General features: G+C 41.6%; 1 protein-coding gene across 2 annotated transcripts in view; it reads left to right on the forward strand.

The window, feature by feature from the left end:
* The window catches only part of kirrel3b (kirre like nephrin family adhesion molecule 3b), a 158,169-nt gene extending 146,062 nt beyond the window's left edge, over positions 1-12,107 (forward strand). Inside the window, exons 11-16 of one of the 2 annotated variants that reach the window (XM_069668467.1) lie at positions 2,224-2,434; positions 3,864-3,971; positions 4,491-4,574; positions 4,879-4,994; positions 5,731-5,817; positions 7,254-12,107. In XM_069668467.1, the coding sequence (XP_069524568.1) occupies positions 2,224-2,434; positions 3,864-3,971; positions 4,491-4,574; positions 4,879-4,994; positions 5,731-5,817; positions 7,254-7,715 (1,068 nt within the window). In that variant the 3' untranslated portion in view covers positions 7,716-12,107. The remainder of the gene's footprint in view (positions 1-2,223; positions 2,435-3,863; positions 3,972-4,490; positions 4,575-4,878; positions 4,995-5,730; positions 5,818-7,253) is intronic. The other variant, XM_069668468.1, reaches the window with a different exon arrangement.
* The last annotated feature ends 218 nt before the right edge of the window (positions 12,108-12,325 follow it).

Genomic DNA, 12,325 nt, shown 5'->3' on the forward strand with positions numbered 1-12,325 from the left:
CTTTTATTCAAGATAATCTGAGGCAACAGATGGTTATGATTTGATTTGATATGTACTGGTAGCAGCTTCTTTCCATAGTGAAAGAAAATACAGTTGAATAGCCACAGGCTACATTCTAGTAAACATCTTCCACTAAACTAAAGCATTCTTTAAATGTACGATTCACCAATAGATGTGTGTAGGCTGGGTTACCTTGAACACTTCCACAGGTCATGGTTCTTAAAAGCTTATAGAAAAGACTATATATTGAGGATTCTGTGAGTAGAGCGTACAGCTGTGGTATGAGCTCAGAGAAGTACAGTAAGGCCAAGCAATGCTTTGAGCTGATTTCAGCATGCTAACATGCTTTCAATACTAATTCAATCATTCTGATATTTCGCCCTCGTATAGCCTGTTTGCGAAAGAGTTCATTATTTATTATAAGTCTGTCATAAGCTTTGTCATGAACTAAATTAATCAAATGTAAATTGGCAGCATGGAGGCCAGTGAAGATGTTATGGTGGTTAGGTCTTTATTGTATCTATTACTCATTCAGTCTATTTATCAAACTCGGCGCCGACAAATTTGGGACGATGTTCAAGCATTGCCTGGACAGAGATGGGCGGTATTTGTACCTAGGGGTAGGAGATTAGCATGTCGACCTGGGTCTACTGCAGAGTCCTTTGACCCGGGTCTGAATGCCTATTGTTACCTTTCAGCTGTTAAGCCAGGTGTTAGTGGGTTTTTTGACCAGTGGGAAAGGGGCTTTAGAATCCAGATAAAAATTCTCATATTCACTTAGAGATCCCTTCATGGTCAGGCCACAGAATACGTGGCTGAAATTATTCACCCTTACCTGTCATCTCGCTCCCTCAGGTCAAACATGCAACATTTGCTTTCTGTTCCACGTACCAACCTTAAGACCCACAGTGATAGAGCGCTTCAGGCCACAGCACCCAAACTTTGGGATGCTCTGCCCACATCCTTACGGTTTGCTGAATCTCTCTGATATCTTCAAACATCGGTTAAAAACATACCTGTTTACACAGGCATTTTGCTAATCAACCTATATTTATTAATGACCTGTTTATTTTATTATTTGCTGTATATGGCGACGATGGTTTAAACTTGAACGCTTTTATTTGTGTGGCTTGTATAGCCATCGTACCTGTCATGTTTATATACTCACCAGCCACTTTATTAGGTACAGATTTGCTAGTACTGGGTTGGATCCCCTTTTGCCTTCAGAACTGCTGTAATTCTTCATGCCATAGTTCAACAAGGTGCTCGAAACATTCCTTAGAGATTTTGGTCCATATTGACATGATAGCATCACTCAGTTGCTGCAGATTTCTCGGCTGCACATCCATGATGCGAATCTCCCATTCCACCACATCCCAAAGGGGCTCTCTTGGATTGAGATCTGGTGACTGTGGAGGCCATTTGAGAACTATTTTCTCTTTTTCGGACCATTCTCTGTAAACCCTAGAGATGATTGTGTGTGAAAATCCCAGTAGATCAGCAGTTTCTGAAATACTAAGACCAGCCTGTCTGGCAGCAACAGCCATGCCACGTTCAAAGTCACTTACATCACCTTTCTTCCCCATTCTGATGCTCGGTTTGAACTTCAGCAGATCATCTTGACAATGTCTACATGCCTAAATGCATTGAGTTGCTGCCATGTGATTGGCAGTTGAACAGGTGTACCTAATAAAGTGGCTGGTGAGTGTATTTCTGTATGTGATGTCACTGTAAAGCATTATGTGACCTATGTCTGTCCAAAGCGCGATAAAAATACATACTAACTTACTTACTAAAATATTAAACATGCGTACCAAATTTCATCGCAATTTGTCCAGTTGTTGTTTAGATATTTCAAAAAATGTTCACGGTGATGCTAGGGGAAAAATCAGTAGATCACAAGAGTCAGAAGGTGTTGAACTCTAGGGACCATAAATAATAAAAATGTCTTGGGGCCGGCTGTGGCTCAGTGGCAAAGTTGGTCGTCTCTCAATTGGAAAGTTGGGGGTTCGATTCCTGACTGCTACAGTCACATGTCAAAGTGTCCTTGGGCAAGACACTGAATGCCAAATTGCTACAGAAGACATCGCTAGGGTGTATGAATGGCCATAGATCCTTATTGGAGATTGGCACTTGGGCTTGCATTTGCATATGTGCATGTGTGAGATTCATATTTTAGGGACGCACAATCAACCATTGTTTTACATCTATGTCTTTTCTCAGGCCTGGTCATGGAAGGAAACAGTGTTGGAGTCCGGAACATCAGGCCGCTACACCGTGGAGACGGTCACCACAGAGGAAGGAGTCATCTCCACACTGACCATGAGCAACATTGTCCCAGCGGACTTCCAGACCATCTACAACTGCACAGCGTGGAACAGCTTTGGCTCTGACACCGAGATCATACGCCTTAAGGAACAAGGTGGGAGCCAAGGTTCGACAGGTTCCACCTTCCTCTTCTTCAAATCACGTGACTGTGGTTTACTAGTTAGTGATAGATGGTAGATGCTGTCTCACAAAAGCTGTGATGTTTTTGTGTGCATCACTGTGGTTGTTCTTGTGTCTGTGAACATGTGACGTGTGATTTGGCTACCATGTTTGGTAGTGACTTTGCTTTTGTGTATGTGAAGGGATTTAATAGCAAATTGGTTAATTGGTAAATTGGACGCACATTAACAGGTTAAAAATCGAATCTTTATCAGTGTGTTGTGTTAAATGGACATAGATTTAAGTGTGGTATGTTGTGCTTTTCCTATTCCATTCAGAAGTGAAATGCTTTTCAAATTCTTTCAGAAATAAGTTGTTCAAAATTGATATTTGACCAATTTAGAACCCAAAGATTGAAATACAAAGTGCCTCTGCATGGCCTACATTCTCAAACCTTTGATGTACAGTGAATGTGATGATGACACAGATAAATTCCTGACAAATTAGTTTTCTGGTTTAACATAAAGTGCAAATCCCTGGTAATTTGAACTGGTGACCCTTAGCATGCACTGCACGCTGAATATAAAATACACTGTGTCTCCTGCTTTCCTTCTGTGAAAGACAACTTTAAAAAAGTGTCTTTTATCTGTTGACCCTTTCCCCTCTACCGTAGGGAAAGCTGTGTTTTCCATCCACTTATCGCAAATGATAAATTATAAGCTGCTTATGTGAAAGTGACATTGATCAATGAAGACATTAAATAGGCTTTAATGGTGTACGGAGAGCTCTTGGTTGTTTTGCATTTGTTTAAAATGTGAGAAGGTCATAAATGTGGGCTGGTAACTAAGATCATTAAAGTGTGCTTTAATGAGGACCTTTAGTGTTGGAGGAGTGTATAGATGCAGCTCTTCCTCGCTGCAAATGCACTATAACATCCAGATAGAAGCACACAAACATGATTACGCCTAATCTAATGCATGCACTCCACTCAATAAAAATAAAAGCCCTCAGTGAAATACCTGTTTCAGCTTAAATTAGAGTAAATTAAATGTTATTAGACAATGGGATAATGAGGCAATGTTAGTAGGAAAATATTTACTTGCGCTGATAACAAAAGGTTGGTAATTGGTTTTGAATTCACTGTGATTTAGACACACTGTACATACAGTATTTTTTTTTCTTGGCATTTTGCCTGAGGCATAATGTCAAAGTCAATTAGAAAGACTAAACAAGCATACCCTCCCTTAGTTCCTGTTTGTCGCAGAGACAGAGAAGAGGAAGAGATTAGGAGAACGTTGTGTCTGTGCCTGAAAGAGAAAGGTGGCCTCTGCATTACGCCTGTCTACTGTGTGTGTTCTCTCTGTCTCTTATTGAATGTAATGTGCATTTGAGATGTTTGTGGTATGTCATTATAGAAGAACATGTTTTCTCTGCAGAGTCTCTCCCAGTGGCGGTGATCATCGGCATTGCTGTGGGAGCTTTTGTAGCCCTCATTGTCCTTATGGGCACTATTGGAGCGTTCTGTTGCACCCGCTCCCAAAGAAGTAAGTCTCCTCTTCCCTATTACATTCATTCAAGCATGCATGCCAAAAGTTCTGTATTTTAACCAAGCACACAAGAAAAATGTCCATCCATTCAAATGTTGACATTGTGTTCAGTAAAACCACTGGGGGGGTAAAAAAATCTGCTTGCAAGGTCAAGTAATTTCGACTTTAGGTGTCTTGAATATGAGGCGTCTGCAGAAATAGATAACAAGACATGGTCAGCTGCCTCAATACATTTCTGACTCATATTAAATTGCTGGAACACACTGCAGTATCACACTTAATACAAGATGCAATCACTTGTTGAGATGGACATCTTTTTGTGGTCAAGGGGCTCATTTCATGCAATCTCAGTCTGGCTGCATTCGCTTTTGAGTTTATTTACATCCTGCGCTATGTTCACTACCACCCACCCATGTACCAAGTGACTCAGGTTTGAGACAGACCGCCACTGTCTCTACCCAAGAACCAATTTGTGCTACTGGTTCCTTCAGCATGTCTATTGTCTGTATACTACAGAGGAAGCGCACCTGGTTATGCCCTCACTGCCCGTCTCCATCTGTGCTCACCAGAGAGAACTTGCAAGCAAAATTAAGACAGAAAGTAAGACTTTGTTATATGACAGTATCATCAGCATTGTCCCGAACAGAATGAGCCACCGTGAAAGGCTGTATGAGATTGCATATGTATGCAGAAAAAGATAATCTCGTGTTGGCAGGAAACAAATGATTAATAATGCTTTGTATTGTTTTCGGGGAAACGGGGGAGCTCTCACAGACCAAACCAAGGGGATCTTTGCTAAATTCTGTAACACTGCACACTGCACTGGGGGAAATTAAAATGTCAACAAATACAGAATGGTGTTTATCCAGCTTATTGAGATATATGTGTCATCTGTTTCTGCCAGATCTGAAAGGAGTCGTGTCTGCGAAAAACGACATCCGTGTTGAGATTGTACACAAAGACCACAATGCGGCACGTGAAAACGAAGAACACCAATCCATGAAACAGCTGATGGTGAGTGTGAGTGTCACAAAAATACTACTTTCTCATTCCTGTTTTTAGAAATATTTATCAACCTTTTTCTTTTGCATGTCCTTCTTAAACCGATGGTTACATAATCAATGCACTTTAGTCTTGGCATCGCTATTTCCTGTGGAATACATTATTTTATGAGTAATGGAAGCACAGGATTGCTTGTATATGTGCCGTATTGACGTTTCATTTTAAATATAGTGAAAGCATAGGTGCTATATTTATCTATATGATGCCACCAGACCCAAGCAGAAAAGACCCCAATACATAGTAACTATGGAGATGCTGATGCATACTGGTTAATCCTACAGTGGGTGTACTTCTGTATCTACATGCCTTCTAGACACACAAAGAACTGTTTCCTCTTTGGAAGAGTACCAGTGTTTTGGTTTTCATGCTGCTTGCTCCGGGGCTAGGCTATTTGCAGTGTGAGGTTTTGGATTACATTTTCTTTGAAAAATATTTAATACAGTCGGTACTTGATGTTAGAGCAGGCAAATGAGCTTACCTTACAAATCTGCATTTTGTTGAGATAACGTAAAAGATATTCATGGATACATTATTAATGTTGCCTGCCTGCCTGATTGAAGGTGAAACGCGTCTGATGGCTATTAAAAGAGAGTGAATAAGTGATAAAAGTGAAATCCTTCAATCTCTGAATGTCTTTTTACTTTTCATAAACCACACAGACACTCAGTGTACTCTGCTCGATTTCTATACGCAGGTTGAACGAGGAGAATTCCAACAGGAGTCTGTTCTGAAGCAGCTGGAGGTATTACAAGAGGAAGAGAAGGAGTACCAGCACATTAAGGTACGACTCGTGAGTAGTGACGGCATGCAGACGTAAGCGTGGGAGAAGGAGAGTTAAAGGTGGTGAGAGAGAGAACGCCTTTGGGGCAGAGGGTGGTCTTAAACTCTGGGACCAAAATAGCTGAAAAGCATCCTAATCCTTCTACTGCTACACATGATTTTCCAAGGATTAGTCCAGAGGCAAAATGACTCCTGTTAGAGGTCTGATTTTTTATTAATTAGTCTCTCATCAAAGGTGGTAAAAGAAATGAGAAGCTGGTTGGCCCTGAGCTGTTATTTAAGTGACTTAAGGTGTTACTTATACCATACAGATGGGATTAGACTGTTTAAAAGAACATATTGGACTGGGAGAAGCGCTGGGTAGTTATGTGATACAGTGAATGATCTTTCTAACTGGTTTCAGTTATGTAGTGTATCATGCAATACTTAATTTGCAGAATAGATATCTTCTTTAAAACTTTGCAACCTGCACATTATGCAAACATTGTGTTCCCATTTATGTAGCATCTGTCATATAGAAACCATCGGGACCAACGGGATAGTTTATCTTGTCCACACACAAATTGTGATCGCTCCATTTGTCTTCTTATAGTGTTGCCACTGGCTCCCTGGAGTGTGCTTCTGTTGTGTTTGCCTGCATACCTGCTCCCTCTGGGGCCCCAATTTTTTTGATTCTAGCTAATGACAGTGCGCATGAAGCGAGAGCAGAGGGGGGACTGTAAAAGAGATAAAGGCCAGACACGAACATCTCCCCGTCTACCGCCTGATAATGACAAGCATAACGAGGATCCTCTCAGGTGGTCTCTCTCATTTTCCCACTATGAGCATTCTTCTTTTGGGATTTGCTACCGTGCTCACTATGCTTGACATTTACATCCATTCACAGGAGTACATGTGAAAAAACACACACACACACACACTTACACTAACTGGACCCTTAGCAGCAGCACGGTGCTTGCAGCCTAGCAGACAAACAAGTGTTGCGGCTGTAGCTTCAAAAGCTATTTCAGTGCATACATGAAATCGCAGACACTACAATCCATTTAGGTCCAATTAAAGCTGATATGTGAGTGAACTTTGCAGTGACACGTTGGATGCCAAACTATGAATCATCAAGGCCTGTTTAATTAGCGGGAAACAGGATTTTAAGGTTAGCATGGGGGCTGACTAAACCGTAGCACTAAGGACTGTTTTTCTTGTGGTGTGCATGGCAGTCTGTTGCCTAATTTATTCAGAATTTTGAATGGTAATTACGACCAAAATGACCTTGATACTACTGAGAAAAAATACACGTAAATGCATAAACAAGGGGCTGGATGTCTTATTCTTTTGCCTCTGTTTTCTTTTTTAATGAACCGTTAACTACAGCAAAGAAAAACATAAACACAAAATGATAATAATGATGATCGTAATATGTCTTTCCTGTGTTTTCAATAGGACCCAACAAATGGCTACTATAGTGTCAATACCTTTAAGGAGCACCACACGCCCACCATGGCTGTGAATCAGACCGCTGAGGTGAGGAACCCCACCAACACAGGTACCCTGGGCAAGCAGCGGGTACCGACGGGCATGTCCTTTACCAACATCTACTCCACTCTTGGAGCAGGCCCCAACCGCCTGTACGACTACAGCCAACGCTTCGTGCTGGGCATGGGCAGCAGCTCCATTGAGCTGTGCGAGCGGGAGTTCCAGCGCGGCTCGCTCAGCGACTCCAGCTCTTTTATCGACACACAGTGTGACAGCAGCGTCAGCAGCTACAGTAAGCCGGACGGCTACGTGCAGTTTGACAAAGACAGCAAGGCATCAGCCTCCTCCTCGTCCCATTACTCCCAGTCCTCCTCGCAGAACTCAGACCTCACCCGGCCGCTCCAGAAGCGCATGCAGACCCACGTCTGACCACCAGGGAGAAAGGGAGTTTGAACGGGTTGTAACAAGCAGCCTGGATTGTAAAACTGTGTCCGAATCAGCCCCTTGAGTAACAGTGTTACTGTCTTTATGGACGCCTTGAGATACATATGGGCTGGATGGCTTTAACACACTGTATTACTTGTTCAAACGTCTCAAAAAGTGGATCAAGAAGCCTTATAATTCCCTCATGCTCAACCCATAGACCACGTCCTTTTTTGACCCATAATCAGAATTGTGCCACAGAGAGGTTATTTGCCAACACAGACACGACACGAGACTGGAATTGAAGCTTTCAGTACTCAGCTACTGCGGTGGTGTTGTTCGCAGAGGGCAGGCCACAACGGCTTTGTGTGACAATCAGCTCCCCCGGCAAAAGACCTTTTTTTTGCCTTTTGAAGATTGTCATTCATAAAAACTCAGCACGATGGGCACGATAATGAGTGCGAGCCAATGTCCTGCTGCTCTCTTGTAGTTTGAAGCACAAAAATGAATGTGCATGTGGTTTTTTTAGTTGTTAAAGAGATAACTGTTCTCTCCCCCCACCTTCCCCTCAAACACTGTATGTTAAGCCGTCTTGTTCAAACTGGTCTCCTGTGTAGGTGGAAGAAAACTTTCTCCATATGCCCACAGACGTCTCGAACATTTAAGAGAGCAGCTGCTTTTCTCTCCAGCTGTATCTGGGCCACAGAGCTGGGCAGATAAAGAGGGTCTGAGATCTCATTTTAAATCCCTGAGTCATTATTTTACTGCGACACTCTGCGATAAGGAACATCAGTGTATATATGTGACTGTAATTTCTTTTCTAGCATCTAATTTCTGACTCTATTTTTCCTCATGCAGGACTCTAAATGAGACATGAGCGCCTCTTCTTGTCCTTATCTACTTTGCCTTGAGGGTATGTTTGAACTGTGTCAAAACAAACTTTGTCAAAGCGAGATAGACATACACTATCAGCTCTTGAGTTGATGGGGAGCTGGATCCTCCGTAGTGTTACTGCAGCAAATCCAGCTCTGAGTAATGCAGCAGAAAGCCCACAAACTGCAACATGTGTTGTACTTGTGAGTTTCTCCTGCTGACGCCGCAGATCATCAGCCATATACTTGAGGGTACCTGTTCAAGGAAATGTAAACATTATACTTTAGCTGAGCTTCTTATTGTGTGGTTTTCCCATTGCTAATGTCAATATCATTGTTGACACCGGAGCTTAGGGCATCCTGACTGCATTCCTACCTGTGATAGTGCGGGTCATCAAGGGACATGAAAAGCAAATTTAGAAATGTGTTTTATTTTGCTGTCTGCACTTCATTCTGGCTACTGTGAAGCTATCGTCAGCAAACTGACTCCTTTCAAGTGCATTGTTTTATTTTGTTCTATACTACACTGTATGTGACATATATGAAATCGGATTTATTATTGAATCACTGACAATATATTTGTTTTAGTTGAGAGTAGAGACAGAGAGTAGTGATTTAACTTGCAGCCACACAAACACTTATACTTAGCATTGAACCTCAAAGTGTCGTAGTCATGCTCCGTGCATGTTTTGTGGCAGAACAAAAGTAACTACAGCAACGACCTCTGAGAATCCTGATGTGTGCATAGTGCGGATACTGTGAAGCAACTGGGCCAGAATATGTTCTCTTTATTCCCATGTGGTTGCCGATGATAAGTTGAATCTGGACCTCTAAATATGAACCCAGCAGACTACATGATCGAAAGAAGGGTTGTGTAAGAGCAGGCATCCTTTTACTGTAAACATAGATTATTTGTGTAACTGCCAGTTACACAATACATTACATGACATTTGATTTCAGCTATCAGCAGCCTCGTATGCCTGTAGGCTTTCAAGGTCTGTGCCAGCCATTCTCTGTAGGATCAGTTTTGTTTATTTCATTGCATTTTGTTTTTGTTTTTTTGAAGATAAAGAGCAGTTCCTGGAAAATAAAAGCATATTGCTGCAGAACCATACTGAAAACACTTGCTCACAATGTCAATGTCACTTTTATTTTGTTAAATGAAACACAAATATGAGATAAAGTGTACTAGGTTACAATTTTCTTACCCAATTTGGTACTTTTCTTCCATTGCACAGCAGTCAATTGGGATGAAGTGAGCTTGAAACTATGAAATCTGCCTCTCAACCCGTGAAAACCGAGCACGGCATTTCCAACAAAAGCAAGTTGTTGTTGTAAGCACTTTACATATGATTATATTCAAAGCATTTGAATGGGGTTTTCCACTTGAGTGGCAGTGGTTTGGACTGTAATTTTACAAATGGATTGGCGCCCATTGTACAGCTTAAGACAAAAAGCTCTGTTTCAACGCTGATAATCCAGCTTGGCACTTAGTAGACTGTATATAAATCTCTAATGCTGTCTTTCTCTGTATATAATTTGTCCTGGCTTTTCTTTCTTTCGCAGTCAGTTTTCACTATATTAGAGCTCAACAAATCCATGTGGCATCAAAACTGCAAGACAGACAATCATTTTCTCTTTGTTTCCCTTCCAAAAATTTCATCAACCTCACTTGTTTCTCACAAATTACATGAAAGGCTTGTGCGAGCAGTTTCTCTTCCCCGGGATCTCACGGGAGAAACTCCGGCTCCGTACAGCGGGCACACAGGAGGCTATAGGATGAGAACGGAGCTTAGCTGGGACAGCTTTGAAGTGAGATGCAGTGAGAGGTTATTATACCTTCAGCCCTTCTGAGAGATGCCCAGATGCCCAGCAATATATTGCATTTGGCACCACGATGACTCTCAAGTACGCCTGTGCCCTTTTTTATTTATTTTTCCCCAGCATGTTCGTTCGCAGGGTGAAATTTTCACCTTGATATCAGCAGCAGTCAGTTACAGTGTGATCTATTTTTGCATGGGCTTTCAATTTTATTCATTTATTTCTATTATTATTTGCATATGTTACGCATCATTTTACATGCAAAGCTTCAAAAGTCAAGCATTTTCTCCACTCAAAATCATGCAGACTCACATGTCTCTTGGTAAAAACAAAACAAATTTGCTTTCCTGTCCAAAGGGTCCACTTTTACTTATCTGATGCAGCTCCTGCACTGATCCAAACATAATGCATTTTCCCCATCCAGAGAATCTGCACACCGCAACAGCAAACAGATAAATATTTGATAGGCCCGCCTTCTGTCCCATCCCCCCATGGCAGCGGCTACACTGGGCATGAGAGTACCACAGGCTGCGAGTGCCATGTCAGTCTTTGGGAATCAAAGCCCATGTGGGGGGAAAAGTCTGCCCTGCTCACCTGCGGACGCCTCTCCGGCTGGTGCTGGCTGCTTGTGTTTGCCTGCACTGCACAGATGCCAGGGCATAACAGATGAATAAACACAAAGACCCAGAACAATTACAAGGGGTTGCTGCCCTTTTCCTAATAACACAAAGAAACCTCTCAGAGTGCAGGGTGGTTTATTATTCAGAGACGCTAAAGACTAGCCTGTGGTACACTGGACAATTCAAATGTGAGAGACAGAGGTTATGAGCAGGGTGAAATGAAGACTGGCTGGTAAGCGTCTGTGAGGCTTCTCTGCCCACTGGCCATATCATAATTATTTCAAAAAATGTTTTTCATGGTCTGAATAAACTGGGATAAAACGGATGAAGGAAGGCTAAACAATAGTACTGCCAATATCTCGCCTATGCCTGCAAAGGGTGGTTTACATGAGGCTTTTATAAGTCTCCGTCATTGTATAATAGGTGTAACTGTCCATGATGAATGCATAAGGGAGGATGCCATACGAAAATCCAATTGATCATAATAACCCTTTCGTTACTGTGTAAATGCTTTCTGTCACGCTGTTTCTCTCTTTCTCTCTCACTCCGTTTCTTTTCTACCAATCAATACCTTGTTAGTACTTAATAAAATACAACTGTAAGGAAGGAGGCCTGGAATAAATAGTATTTGCAAATAAACCTCAGAGTTTGCTTTAGCCTGCAGGGCACACCAGGAATCCGAGTGGTTTGGTTTGCAGCATACAGTGTATAATAAGTCACAGAAAATTGAAAGAATCACAGAAAGGCATTTGAAAGTCAAATGAGTACGCTTCGCTGTGATTGGTTGAATTGTTTTGTACTCCAAATAATGCAAACTAGTTTGCAAATACTACACTACCCAGGTCTGAAAAAAGTACTGATCTAAGACGGTCATTTCAAGAGTTTGTATAAATAGTAAACCATAAGCATAATTGTAATAAAAAAGACAACATGTAAATTCTACTGGGTGAACCGTTATTTTCAGGCAGTGGCCCTCTGTATCTAAGAAAAAAAAGAAAAATGGTTGTATTTTAACTGTACTGGTCTGTGAATCTATGATGCTTTTGCTCTGTATATTTGGAGAATAAAAATGATGTTTGACTTTGTGTTTATGCTGCAGCTTCTGTCAGTGAGAATGAAAGAGATGAGATGGGAGTGTAAGATTCACATGGGATGCTTTAACTACAACATGAACATATTACATTTGCTCAGAGGTTCACTGCGATACTTGTTAAGATGTCAATTTTACAAACTCAAGCTTTCAAAGACGCTTCTGAGCAGATACTTTTCTGTATTGGAAATGCCATGTAAGTTATGCCTAGCT

Source organism: Semicossyphus pulcher, unplaced genomic scaffold, assembly GCF_022749685.1.
Source record: "Semicossyphus pulcher isolate SPU_LCO1_2020_fin unplaced genomic scaffold, fSemPul1.0.p SCAF_19, whole genome shotgun sequence".
Lineage (NCBI taxonomy): Eukaryota > Metazoa > Chordata > Actinopteri > Labriformes > Labridae > Semicossyphus > Semicossyphus pulcher.